Source organism: Pelecanus crispus, chromosome 7 (assembly GCF_030463565.1).
Source record: "Pelecanus crispus isolate bPelCri1 chromosome 7, bPelCri1.pri, whole genome shotgun sequence".
NCBI classification, from domain to species: domain Eukaryota; kingdom Metazoa; phylum Chordata; class Aves; order Pelecaniformes; family Pelecanidae; genus Pelecanus; species Pelecanus crispus.
This window is the reverse complement of record NC_134649.1, coordinates 32,523,713-32,550,637: the sequence shown is the minus strand read 5'-3', so window position 1 is coordinate 32,550,637 and position 26,925 is coordinate 32,523,713. Positions and strand designations below refer to the sequence as shown.

At 44.4% G+C, this 26,925-nt stretch overlaps 1 protein-coding gene across 1 annotated transcript in view; it reads right to left on the bottom strand.

The window, feature by feature from the left end:
• The window catches only part of CACNA2D2 (calcium voltage-gated channel auxiliary subunit alpha2delta 2), a 226,430-nt gene that overhangs the window by 178,967 nt on the left and 20,538 nt on the right, over positions 1-26,925 (bottom strand). Inside the window, exon 2 of the mRNA XM_075714722.1 lies at positions 24,285-24,366. Within this exon, the coding sequence (XP_075570837.1) occupies positions 24,285-24,366 (82 nt within the window). The remainder of the gene's footprint in view (positions 1-24,284; positions 24,367-26,925) is intronic.

The window sequence follows — 26,925 nt, the reverse complement described above, 5'->3', positions numbered from 1 at the left end:
CGGAGATGGGGTTTGAACAGGTGATTTGCAGAGAGCAAGTAGCAGAGAGCAAAAACTGATGGAAGTTGCTCAAGAGAAGTGTTCTTACACCAAAATTGGGCATAAGAGAGCACATGAAATGGTCAAAAGGAGCTCAAAGCTAGGTTTCAGGGCACCATCTATTGCTTGCACGCAGTCTCATTAGGCCTCTAAAAACCAGAAGAGCTCTGTTTTTAGGGAGACTGCAGGGGTTTCTAGTGCATGAGACAATGCATGGTTAATGGTTATGAGTATAAAGACAGGAGACAGAGGTGCTTTGGCTTCTCTGCTCGCTTGGGCACCCAGGCAGAGGGCCCTGGGCAGCTTGCAGAGCCTCCAGGTTGCAGCTACTCACTCAAAGCCATTCACCGCCTACTTATCTCCCAAAGGCACAGACAAATCTCCCCTTGAGGGGGTATCGCAGCTGTACACCAGCCTGCAACACGCTCACCTCTGCGCCTTCCCTCGGCTCCAAAACCATCCCTATCCTGCATACAGAGGTCCCAGGTTAAATCGCTTGCCCAAGATCAGACAGGGGGCTTACAGCACAAGGCAGCAATGCACAGCATGTGCCAAGTCTCAACTCAATGCCTCCACCCCAAAAGCATCCCCCCATGTGCCCTCTTTTCCCAGTTAATCACTCCCGTGACTTGACATCAGCACTAGAATCTCTATTTGATGCTGTATTTGAGAGAGAACACATTCCGGTAACAGCAGAGAAGCCCAAAATAAATACAAATTAAAGCCTTGTCCGAATGGATGCGAACCTCTCCCCTCTGCTCCTCCCGCAGCAGAGGGATGGCTGCAAGGGAGGAGGAGAAGGAAGGCAGCTCTCTCTGCGCTGCCTTACAACCTCCCCGGGGAAGGGAGGCAGGCTGCCAGGTGGGGGGGGCGGAGGTCTTCAGCCTGTAACTGTGCAAACACTAATGCTGCAAAAGCTAATTTTACAGAGTTCCACTCTGCGGACTCCTCTTTGTCCCAGGATTCCTCAGCCTGGGAGATTAGCAGTTTAGAGATGGAAAAAAAGAAGTTATTTTAAAATTCAGCATAAACTCGCTCGGACTCAATGAGCAAGTCGGTTTGGGAGGGTGGGGACACGCGCGGGAGGGAGGGCTCAAATAAATGAGAAATAATTGAAAGACTAGGAAGAAGAAAGAGCGTATTTGCCACCCTAGAAAGCTCAATATTTGCTTTTTTCTTTTCTCCTCATCTTCAGGCCTCTTTGCAGCTTACTTTCTGTCCTTTCCAAGCTTTCCCTGATCTCCAAACAATATTCCTGTTCTCTGGCTGTGTTTAACTCCCTATCCACCAACCTCCAACAGTACTGGATATCTGCTACTATGCCACAGGCTCTCCAATAGTTTTCTTGATCTCATCACTGGGATGATGCTATCCAGCCTGCACAAGAAATCCCTGCAGTGAGCATGTCATCTTCTGCAGGTTCCTCCAATCCCCACCACCAACGCCATCAGTACCTACTCGGACCTCACCGACACTACATCCTCACATTTCCATCTCTGGTGTATTTATCCTTGAGACACACTGGAGAGGGATGGAGGTAACTGTTGTGGGAGCAAGTGGGTGGGAGCAAGATTACGAGTTAAAAACCGCAGCTCCCTGAAGGAAGCCACATGTGATGCCCCATGCCTGAGCTCTCCAGACACAACAGCAAAACCTTAGGACTACAGCACTCTTGGAGCTTGAATCCTGCTCGCAAATGAGTAATGCAAGCGCTGACAACAGCTCACACCCATCCAGCCTCCACGAGCAAGACTGTACCCGCACACGCACACACTTACAGCAAGGGAAAGACAACAGAGAAATGGCTTCAGCAGGAGTTCATTACACTTGTTTATCTTCATTTTGCCTGTAACAGATGAACAGCATAATGGCTTTGGCTTTCCTGGATGCCACAAACCCAGAAACATCCTAATGAAAAATAAATGTATTTACAGGGAGACGTCAAAACAGCCCAAGACAAGTCAAAGTAATGTGCCTGCGTTGGGAACGAGTGCTTTTATTTCATCGCCCCTCCATGGCCTTCAAGCAGATCACGCAGCGGAGAGAGATAAATATTTTAAATAGCGACACTTCAGCGATGCACGGTTGTGCAAGACAGGGAATAATTAGAAAATAAATTACTTTTTTTTAGCACGGTAATTCCAAATGTTGAACGAATTAGATTACTTGACAAACTCCAGACCAATTTCAATATTGAGGGTCCTATCCAAGGAGACACAGGGAACCTGGCCTTCAAAAAGAAGCCAACATACAAAAAAATGCAGCTTAGAGAAAGCGTTTAAGATCTGCGTGGCAACCTCCATAAATCTAAAAGATGGAAGGTTTCTTCTGGCCTCACACCAACAGTTTGGTCTAAAAATAGGTTAATCTTCCCAAGAGCAAAGGAGCCATCACCAACACAACACACTGCCTGCACACACGTAACTCCTGCCCCCCACAACCACACACTGCTGCCCCGGGCAGGCACAGTCACACAGGTACACAAAGGCTGTTGAACTTCTTAATTAATAGCCAAATCCCCTTCCTTAATCCATCCCATGGAAGTTCAGAGTGCCATCAGCTAACCTGCTGCACTGAGCAAGGAGAGTTGTTGTGATTACTTGGAACAGTCTCTCCTTGCTTCATTTTTTGGAAGACCATTTGCATAGATGCAAATGTGTTTTCCCCCAGTCCTGATTAATTATACAAATGTATGGCTATACAGGTTGTGATAAATATGCGCACGCACACCTTATTGTTGTGCTGACAGAGCAGATTGTTTATTTGGGGAAAAGAGTGAGATTTTCGCTTGTTCCAGTAAAGAGGATTATATAATCTCTCCTCCCTTGTCCCCTCTCTGTCTGATTTCTGATTTAACTTGTTGGATGGTTTTATACCTGACTTACACAGACATACGAAGACAGTCATTTATAAACTTCTGAAAATCATGGCTAGGATGCTTCCAGAGAAGAGCCATTCAAATTCAGGAAAACAGTGCATTAGTCTGTGCAGGGTTGTATCTTCTCAATGCCACTGTGTGGGCTGTACAAACACAAACCTACCTCCCATACAGGCACACACACCAGACATCGCTGGTTAATTCAAGTTAATTGTTTAAGGACCTGCTAAAAAAGCTATTAGACCAGGGGTGATTTTGCCCCCCAGAAGCTTTCAGTTACAATAAATCTGTTTCAAGATAGAGCTAAATGGGAAGACTACTTACCAATTAAAACATGGGAAAACCCCTACAAACCCTACAGAGTTGTCGTTAATCCCCAAAAAAGCACCATAAAGCAGAGCAGTCATATCAGCAATTTTGGATGAAATATCTAAAAGCAAGTGTGCAAGAACATGCATGATGAAATCAGGAAATTTGTTGGTTTAACACCAGACTGGAAAAGCAAAGCTAGCAATACCCACAACCTAAAATGCAAAATTAAACCATCCAAAAGTTAAATTGTGTGGTAGTTACATAATGCGAGATTTTTTTTTAATACGTTTTGAAATATGTTACTTAACTTGGATTCTTAAACCTTAATCATGATTGTTATATTTTTGCTTAATACTATTAAAAGTGAGAGTAGGAACTTTCAGTATGAAGGTAACGATGAAATAACCACAGTTAATTTAAAAAGAAATTTAAAAAAAAAAAATCGAACTCTCACATGATTCAATGAATTCTAATGAGTAGACAAATAGTACTAGTTTGTGAGAGGGCAGAACTGAGATTTCACTTGTTTGCTAAGAACTCCTTAGCCTAACAGAATTATACATCATAAAGGGTGCTCTTTAATTTTGCCAATCCTGGGTTTAGCACCGACTGCTGGAACTGCAATGCTCTGTTCAGATTGCACCGATGTGCACTCTGAAACATCATTCACCTTAGCACAGTATTTCCCTGAAGAATATCCTTTTATTTTTTTTTAAATAATTTTGAAAACAAGTAATCAAGTAGCCTAAGGAGGAATTTGCAATGCAATATTTGTTAAGACTTTGAAGTTAAGCATCAATCTCAAGCCATTTAAAAAAATGCTTTTAAAGGCAAAGATACTAACACATACAAGCTGGGGGAAGTAACAGCATAAAAGCTGAATTTGCAGCTCGTTTGTACCACTAGAGCAGCTGAAGTGAACTCATGAATCTGGCCTTTAATTTGTAATTGATTTTATGACTTCGCAGTGAGCGCGGGAACACAGGTCTCTATGTAGGAGGAGACCAGGGAGAGATCAGTCCTCCAGACTCGACACCTTTGTGTTTTCAGAGCTCTCCACTCAGCCCTTCAGCCCCCAACCACTGCCGCTGTGGCACGCAGTGGGGCACAGCAACTCTACCTCTAAAGATCGTGGATATCTGGTGTGCCATGACTACTTGTACAGTGGTAGACACCTCATCAGCATCAGCCATGAGTCACTAGAACAAATGCATTGCACACAAGTTACCTGTAGAAGAGGTCTAATGTAACATTAGACACCACTTTGTAGGTGCTATGCTGCTGACTTAACTTCATTGTATCCGAGTAATTAGACAGAACAATCTTTAATAATTTAACTGAAGTATGACCTGGTTGCCTCAAATACAGCCTGCACCAAGCTTTCAGTTACAGCTATGGAAAATTTGTCTTCACTATCTTCTTGTTATTATCATTTGGAACATAGAAAAAACTAAGACAAATTCCTGAAAGGACCTGATAATTAATAATAGTTCTTGTTCAGATTTGCTTATAGACTTCTAGACAATTCCTTCACCCGCAGTGCTAAGTACTACAAACTTGGATATTATGGTATATTTTCACATTTTTTAATGTGACTATGAACGTAGATTTTAAATGAAATACTTCTAATTTCCCATAGTTTTGGTACAAGGAATCACCACCTGTAGCTGTTGGCTAAAGCTCTGTACTGAGAGGGTGAAATCAATGCTGTACAGCTGGGAGCTATAGCACCAAGAAGGTTTTTATTATTTATTTATTATGTATTTGTTAGTTTTATAAGTCACCACCAGCCTTCAGTCCCTGGTGCTAGATGCAGAGCGTACCAGTAAGACACAGTAAGAGAGCGAACCCTCCTGACATCTATCAACCATTGCAGGTTTGTCTGACCTGGTGGTGTGCTTTGTTCGGAACACAGGGAAAGCCTAGGAAAAGCTGGTCTGCCTCCTTTTGCTTTAAATGAGTGAGGTATAAATATAGAAGCCTTGGAAAGGTGCCTCGAGTTTGCTGCATTGCAATTGCCATAACAATTGGATGATGATTCTTATTTATCCTCATTGACAAAGTAATTGAGTTTGGTCAGCTGGATCTCTTCCCTTCCTAGGGGACGACAGATGGGTGATGCAGCCCCAGGTCTCCCAGGAAGGCAGCAGAGGTCTGGCTCTGGCTGACACCCAGTGATCTCCAGGGCCCTCCCTGGGACAGTTTGGGCAATCCTGTTGATCCAACACTTGCCGAGTCCCCTGGCTGCAGAAATTATAGCTGTGAGCTACTCTTCAGAAGAGGTAGCAGAACAGATGCAAGAATGATTCCCTTCTGCACACCATGGACATGACACAGACCCATCCCAAATGCTATACCCTTCTGTTGAGCTGGAGCAAACAAAAGGTCAGAGATGAAGAGAGTCCCCACCTCTCAGTTAACGCAGTGCCATGGAATTCCTCTGACAGGTCTAAAAGCTATCTACATTTTCTACACAAATGGCCAGACAGGCAGGAAAGCTCTAGATGACAAATAAATTATCTGCCACCAGAAACACTGGAGTTGCATGTATAATGGGTGGGGTAGCATAGGGGTGAAGATGGGTTTTGGGGTGGCAGAGGTAAGGGAAGATTTGAACAAGAGTACTAATATTATTCCTAGAGAAGTTCTGCCATGGTTTAGGGTGCCTCAATATTTGACCAAACCATCCTTATGTAAATCCAAAGCATGGAAAAAAATAAGCAGGAAAAAGCAATGACAAATGTGGTTGAGCGGTAATAGTCAAAACAAAGTCCAGCAGTCTCCTCCATGGCGTCTTATTCTATTATGGTATCATCTATATAGCAAAAGAGATGGAAAGAAAGAGAAGTAGGAGTGACCATTTCTAAAGCACCTCCAGACATCTCAAAGCATCAAGATGCCACTTGGTAACAGCTAGTGTCAGGACACGAGAAACAAGTAGCAAACAGGAAGGATTCACTGGGGAAATATGCCAGGACCAAATGCAACAAGCTTGAGACTGTAGCTACCACAGTTGAATTCCTAAGAATCTGTTAGACAACAGACATATCCGAACAGGAGCCACCCGTGAGAATCAGAGGATACTGAGGCAACCATTGCTGTACCGCTCCTCTCCCTTCTGTTCCCAACGCTGCAAATACCATGAGCGGGAACTGCAACTGCAATTGGAAGTACCCTCAGCTCACAGGTGCTATGCTCAGAGAAGGACATCTGAGGGAGAAGACAAACACAAACCTACTGTAAGGGGTAAGGGAGAAACTAGGAGGAACACTACACGTTTAGAACAGGTCCACAACAGATACATAAGACCATGGTGAAATAGATGGAAAGAAAGAAATATGGTAAATATTCTACAGCACATACAAGCAGCCCTAGAGATGTACCAGAACAAATACAGAGGAAGAAATTATTACATATAGCTAACAGAGATCCACATTAGGAATGGTATTACAAGAAAGATTACCTCCATCAAAGCCAACCCCTGGAGACCTTCTTAGGCTAATGTTTGTCCTCAACAGCTGCTCTTAAGGTCCTTATGAAATAGGGACACCTTTTATTACAGGACCGATTTTGCTTCTGCTCAGTCTTTCATGAGAAAAATAACTAAAACTGAGGCAGACCACAACAACTAGAAGCAGCTTGAGCCTTAAACCCTCATTTAGAAGCTGGGGGAGGGGGTGGGGGGAGATTTAAGTGAGTTCACACATGTGCTTTTTCCAGGGTTTGCTGGATCTCTATGAAGAGGGTTATAATAGCACACAAAGAAGCTGAAACTAGAAATCTGCCAAAATGTACTGAATACTAGTAAAGTAGTGCAAAACCCTGTTGTGCCCAAAGTTTTTCTTTACTTTCAGTTCAGGCTAATTTCTACCTATTGAGTGTCAACTTCAAAACATGAATTACAAAACACTCACAGTATGCTTATTTTTCTTCCAGTTTCCTCTTAAAAATAACCAACAGTGTGCAATTTGTCCCTAGATTTTTCTGTGACAGGTGTTACTAACATTCATTGAACATGAATTCAGAAATCCTCACTATGGGAGGGAAGTCCATCAATATATTTCTACACCGGGATGATGCACAGAGATCAAGGACCTACCCAGGCTCACAGAATGGGCTTAAGACAGAGACAGGACCCAACCACAGATGTCCTGACCAACTACTTTCTACCTGAATCACAAAAGTCTTTCCTTCCTTTTGCCAACAAATCAGCTCAAGTTTGTGCCCTATCTGGACTAACTGAAACTTCACAGACCTACTGCTCCAGAAATAAATTTTCTATTTGTCATGAAATCCTAAACCAAATGCCATGCAAGGAAAAAAGGTCAAAAATCAAGTGGGATGTGTGATTCCTCCAGATGCAAGTGCCTTACTTGGATAATGAACAGCCGAGAAAGCTCTACGACATTCTCATGCCATAGTAATGCTTAGATAAATGTTTTTGTCTACCTCATTACAGCAATAATAAGAAAGTCACTATGTGTTTTTTCTCTTCAGTCTATTGCAAGGGTTAAAGCTAGACACAAAGCTTAGACTGGGACATTGAGGGCTGTTCAGATGACAAGTTTTTTGTTCTTTTCAGATTTGGGCTTGAGCACAAGTGTTATACACTACAACAACAGTTAATAATTAATTGATTTTTTTTCTGTATAATAGTTTCCCTTTAAAAAACAATTTTTGTTTTCTGACGAAATATGTAGACATGTGCACTGTAACTGTCATTGGTTCCCAAAAAACCAACCAATAATCCAGCATGGAATATAGAATTTGCAAGTTAACAGGGACCTACACTTCTTTAAGGTTTTTGTTTGTTTTTCCTTTTTTAAACCAGTCAATGACCCACTTCTAAATGAAACAAATCTTGTTAATGAGAAACTCATGTTGGAAAAAAAAAATTATATTCTACCCTTCTGGATTTTAGTATGAACGTGCTTCTCTTTTGTGCACGCCCCCCCAATTTTCCTTTGTCCATTTTCAAAAGGATTCATCCACATGCTTGCACTCTGAAAATGCTAAGAGCACATTTAAATGGAGGATGGACAGCTATTATCACCATCAATATCTATGCAACCAGTAATTTTGGTAAATCAAACCTCCAGCCCCAAAGCATTGCTTTTTAATCACAGGGACCACTGAGTATTTTTATTCTGTTCAACACAGAGGTGCTGAACAACTTACCTAGTGTTTTTCTTTCCTTTTGCAGCACAGCGTGCAAAATGAACCAGTGGAGAGAGGATGTGGATTATCAGACCAAACTGCCTAAATTCTTACTTTTCCTCCTGCTTTGTTTTGGATGTGTTCAAGTGACTGCAGGAGATTCTGTGCACAGAGGGCTGCAACTGAGGCAGCAGAGATTCCTGCATATATGGCATTACAGCATATTGCCAGAGCAAACCAGCTGCTGAAGTGAAGAATCCAGCTTTACCCCTACCACACGTTTGAAAGTTATTTGCAGATGGATTTTTACACATTTGTTTGTTATTCCAAATCATATGGTAAGCTGCTTTTGCCAATGCTTCAGCTTATCCATATTGCAGAGTAGGGTTCCTGGATGCTCATGAACTGAGTGACAAGGCTTTGGAGGTGCCCTCTGCAGCGTCATGGAAGACCACCTCTACCATCTAGCTGAAGAAATCCAACAACCAGAAGCTGACACACTGGTCTTGCCAAAAAAACCCCCAACCAACCAAAAACACCCAAGAAAACAGAATGAAACCCACACACACTTCACATGAAGCAACCACAAGTGGACTCTGATAAGATCAACCTGTAGCTTTATTCAGACAGGTGGAGCTTGTTCGAATGAGTGCCTAGACAAATACATTCAGTGTTAACTGTGAAAATGTTGGGGCACCACAAATTCAAGCATCTAACTTTCACTACTTCCAGCACAGCAGTGGCACTCAGGAGAAAGCTCTAGTCAAATAGAAATACAGTATCTGCAGTAAAATACATACAAAATTACCGGGAAAGTAATTGCTTTTGGTATAAATGGTCGTCTTCAAAGTTTTCTCTAGCATAGAAGTCCCTTCAAAAAGAACAAGAATAAATTTACTGCATTTGAATTTATTCAAAGCTAGTAGACTCAATATAATGAAATCCTCCTAAGTAAATATCTGATAAAGAAGCAAATGCTTAGCACTTGACCCCAGGAGCTGGGATTTCTTGACACGTGGCTGTAATGCAAAGCAGCAGGAACCTCAGGACCACTGGCACAGAGGAGTCAAGCAAGGAAAATCCTCAACAGAAGAGGGCTTGACTCCTGGGAGGTGCCGAGGCAGATGGCATGGTGTACGGAGCCACGCAGGGGCCGGGACAGCCCACACCTCAGTTCCCAAGCTGACTGAAGCTACCAGTGCTACCAGAAGGTGTTCTCTTTTCTCTGCAGGGGACTCTGCAAAAGCCCCCTAACTCACAATCCATGCTGCATCCTTCCTTTGCCAAGAGCCACGAGAGACCCTGCATGCATCTAGAATGATGACTTTTGCTGAGTTTTCCCCCAGACTTCTTTGTCCTGTTGCCCTAGATGTGAGTAGCAGCACAATTTGGTTTTCCCTACGCAATCAGATGCTCCTTGTGAGAAGAACTGTATTAGTCTGTTAAATAAGAGAGAAAAAGAAGGTGCCATTCAGTTGCATCAAAGGATCTTCACTCCCGTGACACTTAAACCTTTTCCAGAGCATTGTCTCTCTGTTACCAGACATTCCACCGGCTCAGGAGCTGAAGGGCCTTGGTGCCCTGCAAGGCTAAGTACCCTACTCTGCCATTCAGTGGGCTCCCTTGCCCTTAGGATGGGATTCCCTCTGCTGTAGTCCCTCCCACATCCCAGCTTCAGGGTGTATCACTGCTTATACAACAAACATTGCACGAGTCCTGTTGGTTATGGGCAATAGCTAGGGATGCCAAACCCTGCGCCTGTAGAAGTAGCTGGGACCAAGAGCCAAACCCATGGTGACTACTGTCTTTGTATGTATGGTATGTCATAGAAGATGAAATGCAAAAGCCCTCTGAATTCACGTTATCTCTACATACAGCATGTCACTTAATTGCCCAGAAAAGCCTCTTGGAGAAGCATATGGGAAGTTTTCCCATGAAAAATGACACTGCTCTACGTCTTCTCTAGCTAGAAACCACTCAACAGTATCTATCACTACTGACATCTGGGACATAAGCTTCAAAGCAGTTAATTTACAATTTTAGCTAGAGCCAGTTTCCTATAGAAATTGATATCCAAAGTAGATAATCGTTATTCCAGAAAGCAGAATCGTTTGAAGAGGAAAAAGGTAAAGAAGAAACCCATGCAGTAATTACAGAGAGCACTGCTGCCACTCCATGCATCGACTCTGCCAGCGCTCAGGTCACAGTCACTTCTAGTGCAAACTTTCGACCGCCCCTGCCCGTATGAACATCCACACTGACCCTCCTCTCAAGTGCTGGTGCCCATTTATCTCCGTCCACATGACCTCACATCAGACAGGTGGGGTGGTGCAGTCCCACCGTGTGGAACCACCGCTCTGCCATCGACCACTTATGCAAGGGTTTCTCCTAGTGTACCCAGACCTGCCAAAGCTGCATTTAGGATCACTGATGACCCCCTCTTTGGCTCCCACATTACTGGACTTCTAAGGCAATACTTCTACAAGCTATTCTACAGGATACTGTAATGCTTCTAAAAGCTAATCATGAACAACCACCAAGACAGGCCCACAGCTAGGTCCCAAGCCAGAAAAATAAAGCCTGTGTGCGTATCTGTTGGTACAACTGCAGATCACCTTTAGCACTGAGCTCAGGCTTCTGAGCTGTGCTAATTAATTGCTTCAGGAGTTCTCACCATCTCACCATGACGCAGAGCGAGCAGCCATTCACACTCCTCCACTCGCTGCCGCAGTCACATTACCTGCTCTGTGTCAAGGACCAACTAAGGCTGGTCTCCCCATCTGTCCCTTTTACAGACACCACGCACCCCTGCTCCATCTCTGCAAGCAGTAACTGTGAAGAGCCAATTCACAGTGAGACTTTAGAAGCAAATGCTTCCTCTATCCTCATCACTTCCCCATCTCTGTTACCCCAGCAATTAGCAGGAGCTTCAATCCTCCTGCAGGATTTCTAACACCACCGACAGTCTTGGGGCAAGGCTGGTTTCTTAGCCTGGTGTCCCACCTCCACTCGGCAGCTGGAAGTGCCAAAAAACACATGCCTAACACAGACCTTCTGCCTAACACACAGCTTCCCCCAGATACTTGTTTACTGAATTCAGAGTGCTCACCCCTACCATACCCATATAAATCTTGTCGTGATGGACAACAACAACAACAAAAAAAACCCTGCTAAACCACCCAAAATCTGCTGCAATAAGGCCCCTGGAGGGGCTGAATAACTCCATTACATCATTTGTCTGTGAATCCTCTCCCCAGTCCTTTCCAGTGGCTCCAATACTCCTTCCAGTCCATGCGGCTAGGACCCATGATAATGCAAATCCTACAGGCTAAAAGCGTATGGTTTCCCCCTACTAACACCATTCCTGGGGATACTCACAGAGAGCAAAAGACCAGTAAAAAGATTCCACAGCCCTATCAAGCAGGGCATGGTCCAGAAATCACATGCCACTTTACAGACTGACAGGTGCACACCCCACATGAAACTAAAACCAATCTTACTTTGTGACTGCACCTGGGCAGTAACTAGCTTTTGTTTAAAAACTGCTACCCTCATTTCCCAGTCTTGCCTTCAGAGTCCTATGAAGAACAGTGCTGGTTATTTTTTTTTTTAAAGGTGAACCAACACTAATTCAAACTTGATGGTAACTTAATGACTCCCATCAGCAAGCCTGCACAAAGCAGACCAATGACCTCAAGCCAGTGTCTGACTGAAGGGCATCCACATCACTGTAGGCACAGTCACAGCAGGGTCTATGCACCACAGCACACCTTCCACATCTATAGGTATCTTCTGCCAACATGAATGGTTGTAACTTGCACTGGATATCAGCATATGTTTTAGAAGTGAATCATATTGTAACCAATATGTTAGGAAGACAGGCCAGACTCCTGGAAGAGTGGGGCTAGGAGATGGTTTCTGCTAGCAGAGTGCTTTTGGTTTGAAGTTTGCATTGAAGTGGTTATATCTACAGCTGTGATGAAAAATCCTTCCTTGATACTGTTTTGCAATAGCAGGAGAAGCCTGATTCCTTACTGAGTTGTGTAAGCAGAGAGGCCAGGCCTAGAAGTGCCAAAAAACTGCAATTCCCTGCTCTCCTTTGGGATGCTGCAGGTCAAGGTGGAAGTACAATGGCAAGTACGTTTGCCCTGATGCTGCATTTGCTCTGTAGGTAAACAGAGACCATCTACTCCCTGGGCTGTCATTCAGGCATCTTTCATGACCACTAAACTCGCTTTTAAAAGAGAAAGGAGGTTTTATTAGAAAGTTAGTGGACAATCCAGATGTCAGAGTGAAAAATCCAGAGGAAGGTTAAGGATTTTTTTTTTTTTTTGATACAGCTGCACTGGAGGTGAATGAACACCAGAGCATTTTGATTTCCTGCCTGGTTTCAACAAATGTTGCACTCCCAGGCACCCAAGGGACTGCTGTGGTTTGTCAAAACCAATTAATTTTCTTCCACAAAATGCTTCAGGCACCTCAGAATGTCGTTCAACAGCTAGCACACATCTAAGGAGGAGGGAAAGCCAGCAATCAACTGCTGCTCGGGCTCTGCATCAGGGCATCAGGAGCACAGCCCTCCAAACTCACACTCACCAACAGCAGCGGCAAGAATGAAGGCATATCACCTGGCCATGGGAGGAAGCTGGGGCAGAGAAAATACCACATTATAAACCCTGTGAATATAAACAAGAAGCTGCCACTTGTGAAACATGCCAGAAATAAGTTTCCTAAGGAAGAATTCAAAGCTGAAAGTTTGTCTCTCTCACTTGTATTTCCCAGGATCCATTGCTCAGTGCTAATAGATGTAGTAATGATCCAGAAGTGACAAACTGAACAGTTGTTACTAAGGAAGACATTTGGAAGATAAGCCTTGGAGTCAGGATTCACAGGTTCCTCCCCAGCCCTCCATCAGCCTCACTGTGCAGAGTAAGGATTTCCCTCGCCCGAGCCTCAATTTACCTACTTACAGTGGACAGACTGTAAAGTTTTCCTTCTCTTCTGTATTGAGATGTGAGAGCAAACTTGTTTGCAAGTAATTTTAATAATCAGCCATGAAATGCACTAGATGCAAGCATGGTATTATCATGCTAGGATTTTTTTTTCTTTTCCCCAATGAACACCAAGACACTGAGAGTTTAAGAATACATTGGAGCTATCATTTAAACTCAGCATCAGACATACACTGTATAGATGCTATGAATACTCTCTTTATGTAGATACCTCATGTCAAATAACTATCAGTGGATGTAAAGTAGCCATATTTTCCCTTCTACAAAAGGCAGGGATGGAGAAGAATGTTTTTCTTGCATGCTAGCACTCTGCAAAAGGGACAGAAGGCAAAAGACAGTTTGAACTTTAAACATTTTGTCTTGAGCACTGTAGGGTCACAGGCAAATCCCTGCTAGAGCAAGAAATGGAAACAACAGCTGATGCTCCCAACAAGTGCTATGGTAAGGCCCAGCCTACTCACAATGCCCAGGGGAACTGGGAACCAAGGCTCCTTTGAAGATCCCAGGTCCCTAATCTCAGGTCCAGTGTCATCCTTGCTGGACCGCTGACAAAAACAGAAACAAAGAACTTCCAAAATTAAAAATGACAGCATGCTGAGCACTGAAGTGAGCTTTACAGTGTAACAAATCTTTAGAAGAACAAGGAATGAAACTGCCTTTCTTTTTCTGTTCACCAACCATGGTATCTTCAATGACCTACTTGTTTTTAAAAGTAATCCAACATTTACCATTACAATCTTCTTTGCTCCTCAAGTCACATAAACCCCCTGCTGTCTCCTCCTTCTCTATTTACCTGGCCTTACAGTCACAGCAGGGAACTGAAAATCTGCTCCCTGCCTCCTAGCTACAAGCAAAGGATTCACTTGGGCATCCAACAGATGATAACTAATGCTACTGCTTAAACAATCCCTAGAGAGCCTCCTCTGACACGTATCAACATCTAGATCCTGCCAACAGTCCAAGAAACATCACTCAGACATTTAAGGAGCTGCCCTGGTACAAACAGCCATGCCTTTCATTCACAGCATCTCTTTGCACAGGTAAATCTCATGTTTCATTCAGACAGGATTTTTCTCAGCGCTCTTACTTGCTATTTAATATTTATACTATAGTCAGTGTCCAAAAAGCATGATGCTCTTGGTTATTGTAGGTGCTGAACAAATACATACTAAATTTGTCTTGGATGCTTACAGGTGTGAAAGGTCAGTTAGAAAAGGGGAAAAAAGTCAATAAAATCTGAAGCCCAGTGAATAACTGAATCACAAAGGACCAGACACAAATATAAATCCCCCAAAATGAAACAGAAATCCTCCAAAATATATCAAAACAAAGAGGAGATGCTCCACTTACATCAGTTAGCACTGACCAGCCCAAGATCAACAGAAGGGAGAGGAGAATCCATAACCATTGGCATCACCTTCCTGCTACATTTCCTTCCTAGCCTGTTCGTCTTCCTTTCTCCCTTCATTCCCTCTGCTTTGGATACGACCTCTCAAACTATGAGAGGGCCTGGCTTATCCCTAAGACACAAAAGAATGTGCTTTTTTCAAGCTCATTGTATGCAGCATCATCAAACTTAGCTGGAAAGGATACAAGTGTTGGAAAGCTACAGAACCCTGAAGGTTACCAAAACCGGGAGTCTCCCAAGAGGCAGTTCCTCCTCAAAGCAGAGATGTCTCTTTCCATAAAACAGCAAACCACAGCTTTAATCATAGCACAGGTCCTCAGTCTTTGAGCAAAGCTCTCCAATATAAGCACATCACCTGGAATTCAATGAGGACGACAAGGCTGATCTAATATCAGACTCCACTCACTCTCCCTCCCTTACCATAATATTTTAACTCTAAATAATTAAAAGGAAATAAGTACCTATAAAACCAGCAGAATCACTGAAGGCCAACAGGTCAGCATGGCTGGGTGTTTGAAAAAAGGGACCCATTCAAGTTACTCACATCGGATGTCAAAGGTGATCTGTTGTAATGAGAAACGATAAATATGCTCACTTAACATGCAAGCTCGCAGCTGCAATCTACCAGGTTGAAGCCACATTAGAGCATAAAAACCACAACTGTGCCCTTGACAAGTCACCTCCATCGTGTTCTCCCCACCTTCCCAAGCCCTCCTGCATTTCTACATACAGAACAAAGGAGATACGACACATCTTATTGCTTCCTCCATACAATAACCCAGAGTATCTAATGACAGCTTCCTTCTTTAAACCTTTTAGTACAACTGTGTATTTCAGCACTGGCAGCTCCTCCACAGTCCAGTATTTGGAAGCAATTGATCAGCCACGTGAAAACCAGGATTCAGTAGTGTCCGATACCAAGGGTTTGCTTGACAAATCCACCAGGAAGAGAAATGCAAACTCCACAGCCTGCAGCATTTCAAGTTGAGGCAGCACTTGCAGCCTATAAATAATATTTAAAATCTGAAACTATGATGGAATACGTATACATATTTTGTATTGTTTTGTATCTTGATCCGCGAGAGTTGCATTTTTGGTTATCAGCTCTGCTCACAGGAGACTGAATCCCAGGCTGTATCAATTCCCCTGTGAATGTAAAGGAAAAGAACCATCTGGAGAGAATAATAAAACAATTAACTTTCCATTAAAGAATAATCTATGTATGTTTTTAAGGAGGCAAACTTTAATGATCTCCACCTAATTATTCATCCTGCATTCTGGCAGGGTTGGTTTGAATTTTTTCCTGCTTTGGTTTTAAATGCAGTCTGAAGGTAACGATTTAGCCTGGAATGGACGTGGGGACCACACAGGCTCCTTCAGTTGGGGACAGGACAACCTGGCTGAGGGAGGTTTCCAGAAACATCGACCGGGGTCCCATCATCCTCATGGGTTCATATGGCTGTGTAATGGCAACACCATCAACCCTAAGAGTTTCATTGAATATTCACGAGGATCTTACAAACATGGTTGTTGACTGGCTTGGTACATCAGCTATGTTTTTGGACACAAAGTGCAGAGCAGCGCACTCAGGAGATGCATGCACCTGAATATCAGTCTGCTGAATGCTGGGCTCATTTAACTTGTCACTGATAGCAATATAAATCAGAAATGACTCCATAAAACTCAACAGCAATCCCCTCTGATTTTGCTAACTCACCAACTAGCTGCAAGTGTATTATCTTTACAAAGTAATTCTGTAAAGTGAAAAGGTTCAAAGCAAGGGCTTTAAGGACTATTACTATGCCTGTTACCCTTCTAAACACATACCCCTCTAAGGACCCGCTGGCTGTACACATGATGGAGAACAGTCCAGGCTGCACCACACGCTTGTCATGCAGACTCGCTCAGCTTAACCACCTGCCTCAGTTTCCCAGTGGGTAATGCTAATGAGCTGGTAAGTGTGCATGCCTGCACTTCATTCCAGCTTACACAGTGCTTTCCAGCCAAGGATCTCAAACATTTGGAAAGAACCAAATATAGTTTAAGCTAAAATTAACTGGAACATAAATACCAGAATTCAACCACTTGGATCACTCCTTTAGAAAACCTACCTGGGACTCTGGGCTTTCCAGCACGAGAACTTGCACACCAAAGAGTTAGTAAATAGTGAGATAGTGCCCAGGCAATCCTTTGCTACTATTTATTGACCGACTGATTAAGATCAGGCTCTGTGATACAGTGCAGGCAAGTTTATCCCCCAACAAGCTACTAAGTTTTATGATCTGAAAAAGTCATTTAAAAAAACCCATAAACCTGGCACACAAACTAACTAGTCACACCTGAGTCCGCTGGAAAAATCCCTGCCTCAGCTTTCAAATGTTGCAGAACATTTTAATTCACAGCTTCTGCATAAATTGAGTAAGTTTTGAGCCTAAGAGCCCAATGCATTTTAGCCTCTCAGACTTCTAGCCTGCTCTTCCCCTACAACTTTCTTTCTCTGCTAAATATATATATACACACACACACATATATGCACACCCCGATCTCTCAAAGCAGGACTCCTGCATCTGCCAACAGGCTGTACACTGCATCAGCACAACGGCTCTGGTGCAGGATCTGCACCACCCACTGGAAAGGATTTAGCGAGGGGTGCTAACGTCACATACTGAGCAGCCACATACAGCTATAAATTATTCATACACATTACTCTAATTATGCAAATGTACTAAAAGCTGGAGCATATGTTTCCCTGACATCTCCCAGTACGGATACAATATGGTTCTAGTAGAGAGAAAGACTGAGAAGTAAGATGATGGGTGTAAGGGGGCTAACGATGGCAGACACCGGCCCATGCAAAGGGTGACAGAGGATCTCCCTTCTCCAAGCAAGCTGCTGCAAGGCTAAGGACATTTAAATGCTCCTCCTTGATAATATATTGTTGGCTTTGCACTCAGTGCTGAACAGAGTGCTGAGGCTGCTGAACGGCCCAGGCAGATTAAAATAAACCCAAGCAGTTTGGAACAGGAATATGTTTATCTGGCATCGCACACTTCCTCTTATCAAACATGAGGAGCAGGGGAGGGCACAGCGATGGTGTGCGGAAGCAAGCTGTGTGCACGCTGGCAGGAGAGGGGGAGGGAACAGGAGGAGAGGAACAGCAAAGATCAGATAGACAATGCATGAGCTTGCAAACCAAGAGCACGGAGCTCTTGGAACCAAGAGCACAGAACCATCATCTCACTGGGATACAGAGCCCATACTCTTGGTCAGCCCCCAGATGGGCACTAACTGTTGGAAAACTCAATTAGGTCCTGTCTCCCCTGCAGTATTTGGAAGGCGGCAAGCATTCAGCACTGCTGTAGCATAAGCAGCTGGCTATGTGTGTTGCCCAAGCTTTGGGCTCAGACCTCTTCTCTCAACTCTGTCAAGTGCAGTGCAGTCACTGGGCATCACTCATCTCCCACTCTGGAGGCTGGGGCTGACTCCTCAGAAGGAAAAGGCCAGATGCACTCTGTAACAGTGTTTTGAAGTCCAAACTGTGAATTACGGTACTGGATTGAATATCAGAAGATTAGCATCTTATTCCCAACTCTGCCATGTCTAGGGACCACATCACTGTCCTTCTGTAAATGCCCAGTCCATCTGACAGAGCCCTTTGGAAGCAGATGTGCTCCTCAGACACTGCGTGCAGAGCACTGTGCAGGGGGGCTCTGATTCTCTAGCATCAGTCCTTTAAAATCCCATAAACACTTTCCAAACTCTCCAGCCCTACTGAATGACCTGGTGAGTGTTTCTATACCCAGAGAAAACAAAAGAGCAAATTGAACATCACGTAATACCACAGGTACTTGGAAGATCTAGGCTATGTTACTATTATGCCAGTAGTTACCCAAGATCAAACAAGTTGAACAGAAAACCTTGGCAGCTCCTTTGATAAAGGCATGTCTTACCTCCTAGTGCTGGCATTAAAGAGACTCTAGCTCTGTACCAGGAGCCTTGTAAGGGATGCACTCACACAGCCACACGAAACACTCAGTACTGCAGAGACCCCATCACAGGAGGAGCGCCAGTGACTGCAGTAATATACAAGGTAGACGCCACTTCAGCTCTTCAGATCCAAGCCAAAACCCTGCTAGTGTACTATTTTTTTTAATCCAAGTTCTTGTTTGTGCACAGGTCAACCACAGCTCCTCACCTGTGGCTGCCTCAACTCAAGAATGGCCAAACTTTGAAAACAAAAGGTGACGTATCAGAGAAGCAGCGCTGAGCAGAAGGGACAGGCAGGCTGCAGGTGATGCTGCAAGGTGGACAAAGGTTGGAACGCCTGCACAGATCCTGGTCACTCTGCCCAAGCCCTGGCCAGCCTGATTTGTCCTTCCCTTTCACAAAAGGCCAGATGAACGAACAGCAGCACTTCTGCCAGGCAGAGATGCCAAACTGGCAAAACAAAGCTGAGAAAACAGCACAAGATAACAAGCAAGAATAAAAGACAGAGAAATGAAAAATCGACTGAAGTAAAATAAGATGTTGATTACAAGGACCAAGTCCAGCCAATTCTGTTCTGCCATGTTCAGAAAAGCCCTTGTGGGTAGCAGGCTGCATCCCAAAGGGCACCCTCTCCCTGGGCTCATCCTCCTTTCCATACAGTCACACGTGCTGAGGACCAAGCACAGCTCATGCAGCAGCTCGCTGCCTGCCCAGCTCTGCCAGCAAGCTGCTCACCACACCCCACCCTGGGCTCAGGTTTGGGGTCATCTGGACCTTTATGGACTGGGTGTTTCCTCACCACCAAGGCCAGCAGTATCCATATCTTCCAGTCATATGCCGGTGAGGCAGATCCAGACATTATCTCTTGAATTCCCTCAATAGCCCAGAGGAAAGGGCAGGAGGGTGCAAAAAATCAGGTCTGGTCATCCAAACCACCAAGAGGAGAGCATGAGCAGCACAGGTCCAGCTCTGCCACTCACTCTGCCTCTGCTAAAGCCTGTCTGCCGAACAGGGGAAGGCTGCATCACCACTGTGCCTCCGGGTGAGTGCTCATCCCTGCCTCCGAAGTAGTCCTCAGGAAGGACAGCCAGAGAGAAGAGCAGAAGGAAGACAGCACAGAAAAGGGGGCTCAGCACTTGCACCGCTTAGTTTTTCCCCCATTGCATTCTGAAGGCTTTGACTTTCTCAGTAATTGTTAGCAAAGAAACAAGCCCATTAACAGGCAGCCACAGATAAAAGGTACTAGAGGAGGAGTAGGAGGAGATGGTCTGACCAGCTAGCTGCTCACTTCAGGAGACATAGGATCAAACACAATTTAGGTAAAAAGCCAGAGGAGACTTGCAACCTCAGCCTGGCTATCCAGCAAGGAAGGTTTAACACAACATACAGGGGAGCTACTCAGTGAGGCACAAAACCCAGTGGCACATGTGGCTCTGCTGCCATCAGTCCCGCCACAAGTGCTGGCACAGCAGGACACTGGTAGGTTGGGACAGGGCTGCACCAACATGGGAAATCTCTCTCAGCTGCAGAGTCTACCCTGGACCAGGTTTTGCAACATGAAGAAACCATCTAGGGCGGAAACACAACAAATTTGTCCACTTTTGACTGAAGTCAATAACTTTTACTTGTGCCAGAAGACTGGAAGAAACAGAAATTTAGTGCAGTGTAGCAGGAAATTTCAAAACCAAACATTTTCTTGTCCTGTAAGGTGTTGAAGAGTCCACTGTAGCCATGAGGAAAGTCGTCAACAGAAAAAGAATAGAAGGGAGTTGGACTTTTAGTCTAATATTCCTCATTCTAGAATAAAATTATTTAAAGAATTCCAACCTACTCAGCTAGCATTTTAGGGTTCCACATATCATTGTGCCAGTCGGAGTTTTAGCAATAATTTGTGCTCTCAATTATTTCTGGTGAGCCACAAGGGAGGCGAGGACAGACATGCCGTAATCTGAGTGCTGTGATTTGTTCTGAGGCACACCAGGAGCAACCAGCCAGCCAACACGATGCTACACCACAAGCACTCGAAGGGCTGAGCGCTGACTTCAATGGGCGGAGAATGAACTCAGGAAGGCCATGGTCGTCCCTACAGCCCCAAGCCCACAGCTATACACATAGCTCCACCACAGCCAGTCTGACTGACAGGGACATTTGCACTTCAGTGTTTTCAAGGTCTGGACTTCAGGAAAGAAATGAGGTGGTGTCTCACAGCTGAAAGGTGAGCCCGTGGTGTGATACCTCTTTGCATCTCAGAGCTTCTCACCCTCCTCTGTAATTGGTACAGAAAAATGCTCCACTTGAGCAAAGAAGCATCTGAATGGGGTAAGCTTGAACAATCTCCCCAGGGGAAGCATACGAGATGACTGACTGTTCACCCTGCCGGACAGGAGAGAAGCAGGGGCATTTGACACTTAGTACCCCAACTCTAAGAAATGACTGAAGAGTTAAAATAAAAATCATTGTTGGGTGGGCAGCACTCCAGCAAGATAAAATACTCAGCACTTACGTTCCTGGACACCATATTTCTGCCAATAAATTTCATGCCTCATATGCCACAACAGTTACACAATTCCAGTCTATAACCAAAGAACAGGTCCACATCCTTTCACAGCAACCCAAGAAAAAAATATTCATAAGTAAACATGACAAACCTCGGAGAAGGGTATTTTTATTATTATTATTTACTGGTCTGTCACTTCGATAGTCAGGTCTGAACTGGCAAGGGAAGATTCATTTCTGGCACAGCACCACCCCCAGTGCTCACAGGCTTCATAGACCCATGAGAGCTGGCAGTGGGACCCGCTGTCTGCACGGCAGACCCCACTGAGTTAGAAGGACCAGTTTTGTCTCGGTGACACTGGAGCACTTTTTCCCCTGCTCTAATATCATTCCCTATGCACTATGTACCAGAAGCCTCCCTCCGCAGACACTCTGAATGTCCCAGGCTAACATGGCTACCCCAAAGAACATCTGCAAGTTTTGACAAAAAAAACAGGCTCTACTTGCCCCATTTTTCTTTATTCTTCCTGCCCCACCTGGACATATTCTTGCTTAATAACAAACCCTCCTAAGAAATCCCAGTGGGTGGGATTTGCTTCCAACTAGACGGATGTTTCAGCTCCCACTGTTCCTCAGGCAGTGGCTTTCCCTCCTCCCCTGAACCTGCTCACTCTTGTGTCAGGGCTCACCACAGCTCTGCAGGTTGGTACTGGACTCCAACACCTGCATCCTGGTTGCAAGCCAGCACAATAATGGAGCAAGGTGAGCTACAAAGTCCAAGTCATGCCTAGGTAGTGTAGTGCCCTTTACAAGAAGGGAAGCACAGACAAAGTCCCAATCTTAAGTTAGTTGCCACCCTCCAAATTTCGAGTGTGGTTGCAGCAGAATATGTTTTTTGGGTTTTGGGTTTTTTTTTTTGTTTTAATCCATGTCTCGGAGTAGGTTACAGTACCACTGTATGACATTAAACAGCTCCCATACCGGAACCCAGACAAACCTGTGTGTAACTGGTGGGTAAGAGGAGTCCCTGTGAGTACAGCTCTAAGTTCTTCAGGATGAAGCACTCTGCGCTATTTCACATCAGTGAAGCTATACTACTTTGCACTAGCAAGTGACATGGTCTTTAAGTGTCATTCACTTGGTATCGTATTTATGAGTCAAACCCGACCTCCACATCTCCAGTTCACCCCTGGAGATCCACAGACAGCTTCTGCTAGTCCTTTCTGGTGTTTTAACGGATGCATGTTGGAATTTTCAGTAGCTCATTTCTTGGCTTCACGTGGTTTATGCGTTCACCAGAGAGAATAATTGTGCACAGCTCCCTCCCTTCACAAGAAGGTTCCAAAACAGATTTCAAAAAAAACCCTTCAATCCCTTTGTAGTCAGTTTATCTGGTATTAATCTATTAAAGTGATGCACTATGTTCTATCAGAAGAATTAAACAGAAAAAGTGGGAAGCTCTCTTACCTGTAATTGACTGACTGGCCAATAGGAGTCAAGTGCTGGCAAATTGGAAGTGTAATTTCTATTTAATTATGGCATTAAAAAAATTACATGATATACCTATTTAACATGCAAAGAGGCAAAATCAAAGCTAATAAGAATAAATTGTAGGAGAGGACATGTACAAAATGTAGTAGCAGTCTTTTTTTTTTTTTTAAATGTGCTCTGCTAACGAGTATGCTGGCTGTTGCGCCTACATATTGCCTGGAAAACTTGCATCCCCGGCTGTGATTCTAAGACCCTGCCAACATGCAAAACTGCATTGCACAAATGCACAGATACAATCAAAAATATTTATTAAAACCAAAGCATGTGCAGCATGAAAACCATATACACTGAAGTTTCTATCAATCTAGTTGAAGCTCAGTTGAAATGAATGCAAACAAAGCCCAGACGCACCATTCTAGAGCTCAAATATGAATGCAAATGAATGGATGAACTTTGAAGAATTTTGCAAGCCTTCAGTTAAACTTATTTTAAAATGCATTTGAAAGAAAATAGTGCAATTTCTGCGTTTAGACAATGGGTTACAACCAACAATATAAAACACGAACAGTTCTGTTGAAGCCAGTATAGCTACCAGTGTAAGGCAGACAGTAAGAGGTCCATAAATCATTGGCATCTGAGAAGAACGTGCCACTGCCATGAGAAAACACAAGTATACCTCATGCTTTTTTCTGGGGCAACCTATTTACCATGCTAGATAAGCCTGTTTTCTTTAGATTAACACCTGATTTCATAACCCTAATTTCAAATTATTCAGCTTCAAAACAGCTAGTCAGCACAACAGTGTTGGGAAGGGGAAATAGGGTCTTACCAGGAAGAGGAAACAGGGAGGGCCTTAAAGACCCTTTGATCCACAAACCTAATAAACCATGACAAAGCCCTTCTGTAACTGCCCTAACCCAACCCAGAGCACTGCTGCCAGGAACAGAGGAGGTCTGGCGTCTGTAGCCTGCTGTACCCAGGCCCTGGTGCTACGTCAGGGAGCAGGAGGCAGATGCCAGCATCAGTCACAGCATTTTGTTTTGTGCACTTGGAAACAGAAGCCAAACAAGAATTACAGTTTTACCTGCAACGTATATTTAAAAACACAGAGCTTCCATTGGCTAGTCAAATTATCCTTTGAACATTTCCTGCTTTGTCAACAGAAGTTTAAAACGCAAATTAAACTACCTTCAGTCCCTGGAGGAAAGGTTAGTTGGATTTAAGATGCATTTAGTGTGTCATACAGAAAAAAAAACCCCACAGGTACATGCTCAGATAGCAGTGACATGCAGCCCGAGAGACAGACAGATACAAAACACTCACTCCCACACACTCAATAAATGCATCAAATTGACCAGCAACCAGAAGCACAGCCGGCCATGACCCTGCACATGGAGCGAGCAGAGGGAGTGACTTATTGTAAGTGTTCACACAGGTGATTTCTGCAGATGAGAACATTCATTGCCACAAGGAAGGCAGCACAGGTAAAAGACAGACAGCTTACCCCTCTGAGCTGCTGGACTCCACCAAATATCCTCATCACTCCATCAATCTCCTGCTCCAGCCTCCTGGCCCAGTACTGCATACTGCAAGAGACGGAGAGACAGAGAGAAAGAGAAAGGGAGGGAAAGAAAGAGAGAAAGAGTCAGAGCCCTGACACTTTGCAGAAAAGCAAGATGGTTGAAGGGAGAGGGAGGAAATCGGTGCCCTCACCTATGTTAAGTGCAGCACCGGGTGCAGGCAGAACACCAAGAGCATGCGGCTTTCAGATTTACAGCTGGGGTAGGTTATAAACTTCAAGACTTAAAATTTATGCACAAGGCACCCCAGAGAGAATAGGGGGGGAAAAAAGGTACAACCAAAATTGCAAGGCGTGGGATTTTTTTTTTTTCTTCCTTATATAAAACAGTTGCAGTAGATAATTATTTAAGCTCAGAGTGATTAACAAGGTCAAAGTGCTGTGGCATACAGAAAACAGCCTACTGCTTCAGCAGGGCTCCGTGGCAGAGAGCAAACACAGAGCCACAGCAGGACCAACGGTGCCTGTCCTACTGCGACAATGGATTATTGCTGCGGCACAACAGAGACCTGGGCAGAGCCAGGAGCCAAGCACAGGGCATCGAGTGCCCGAGGGCTCAGCTGCTTTGCACCTTCCGCTATGCCCAGCCTGAGCCGGGCACCAATTCTGCCCACCACGGGCAGAGCTGCCGCCCAGGGCGGCAGAAAGGGCCAGGAGCTGCCATGTGGCATCTCCTTCATCCTGATCCCTGTACAGCGAGGGAGCTGGCTGCCAGTCCTTCCAACACGCACAATACCCTCCAATATATTCAGCCACACAGATTTCTGCTTAGACCAATAACACCAAGTTAAAACAACAACAACCAACCCTCTTCTAAATCCACAGAACTTGATAACTCTCCTTTTAATGAGATTTCCTGACTCCAGCCACTGGCCACACAAATGTCAAATCTCCCATCTGACCTGGAAAAGCAAAGCTCGATTGCCTCTGCACCCCTTGGCACTGCTGTTGGTGCTTTTTCCACAGCAACATTCATCTCTCAACGCTACACCGGAGAAAGGAGGGAAGGAGCACAAGGAGTAGAAGGCAAGGCCAGCAGCACGGCAAAGTAATGGTGGGAGAGAGCAGACCAGCTCGGGGGTTTTGCACTTCGATCAGGTTCACCAAGTCGTTTCATTCTTTGTCCAAAGAAACATTCCCCAGAGAGCCCACACACGCTCCCCCACCACCCACAAGACCATGGAAGAGTCTCTCCTGGAGATCAAGGAGCAGAGAAATTCAACCAAGAAGCAAGGCCACAGAGGACTCTGAATTACACAGCATGGCCCAAAAGCTGGGCAGAAATATCAAAGCAGAAAGATGCCCAAGACAACTGGCAGAACAGAGCTCAAGCATCGCTTGTGGGGGGGGGGGGACGGACAAACAGAGACAGAGGGAAGGACTGGCAGACAGACGCATGTTACTCACACAGGCAAAATCCATGCCAGTTAATAACAAAAGGCTGTGGATGAAAACAAGATTTAATTGTGCACACCAAATCTTCCCAATTTTCCAGTGTAACTTATGCTATTTCCCTCATTCCTGCAGAAACAATGCTGCCTTTACTCCCCTGGAAGCCTGGCTGGGGAGGAGGGGAAACCCAGGGAAGGAGATGGGGGAAGACATCTACAAGCCCACCTTTCTGCCAAAGGAGGGAAAGCAAAGCCTTCAGTGGGACTGCCAGTGTAAAGACAACAGGTCACAAACAGTGCTGAGGTGGGGTTTGGGTTGGGGTTTTTTTTCCCCCCCCATTTTCCTTTTTCAGTCAAACATTTTATTTGCTATCAGAGGTATATTCAGGTTGTCCAAAGTTACCCATATATCTTCTGAAGTATTTTCACAAAAAAAAAAAAAATTATTTTTACACAAGTCATTCATTTAAAAAAAAGCCTTGAAACTGATTGAAAAATCAAAACTGTTTTTTTAAAATTATTTTTCCCCTCCTCCAGTTTGTCCAGTGAACTGGAGGAAAAAGAAAAATCAATTATATGCTCATACTCAGCCACAGGTCCAAGGAACCCCACTGAGGACTTATGGAGCTGACACCTTTCCTTAACTTCCAGCTCTGTGCAAGATCCTCAATTCCAGTGACACCTGCCTGTGTCAGCTCCCTCCAGGAACACCTACACCACCACAGCAAAGGAAAATTACCACCCATCTTCAGCTGTATCCATCAACATTAACAACTGCTCATATCCGCACAAATGTCACATATGGCCAAGCCTTCAGAAAGGATTAGTTATAGAGGAAGATGGAGGCATCAGTATTACTCTGTTGGTGTATGCAAAAGAGACACTGAGCACTCAGTTGGGCTGGGATTTAAAATTAATTTAAATTTAGTCAGCAGGTTTGTTTAAAAAAAAAAAATTTTTAAGCTTATTCCACCCCCTGCCTCCGCCCCAAGAAGTACTACTATTTTAGGGCAAAGCCATTGGATTTTTCATTCATGAGAAAGACTGCATTTCCCTTTAATTGTGCAGCCTTATGATACCTGACTCTCAACCTTACAGACCAGCAGTTTCCCAAAAAGTCCAGCTAAGCCTTGTAGTACAAGCTTTAGATACCACTATTAAAAAAGTGTATTTCA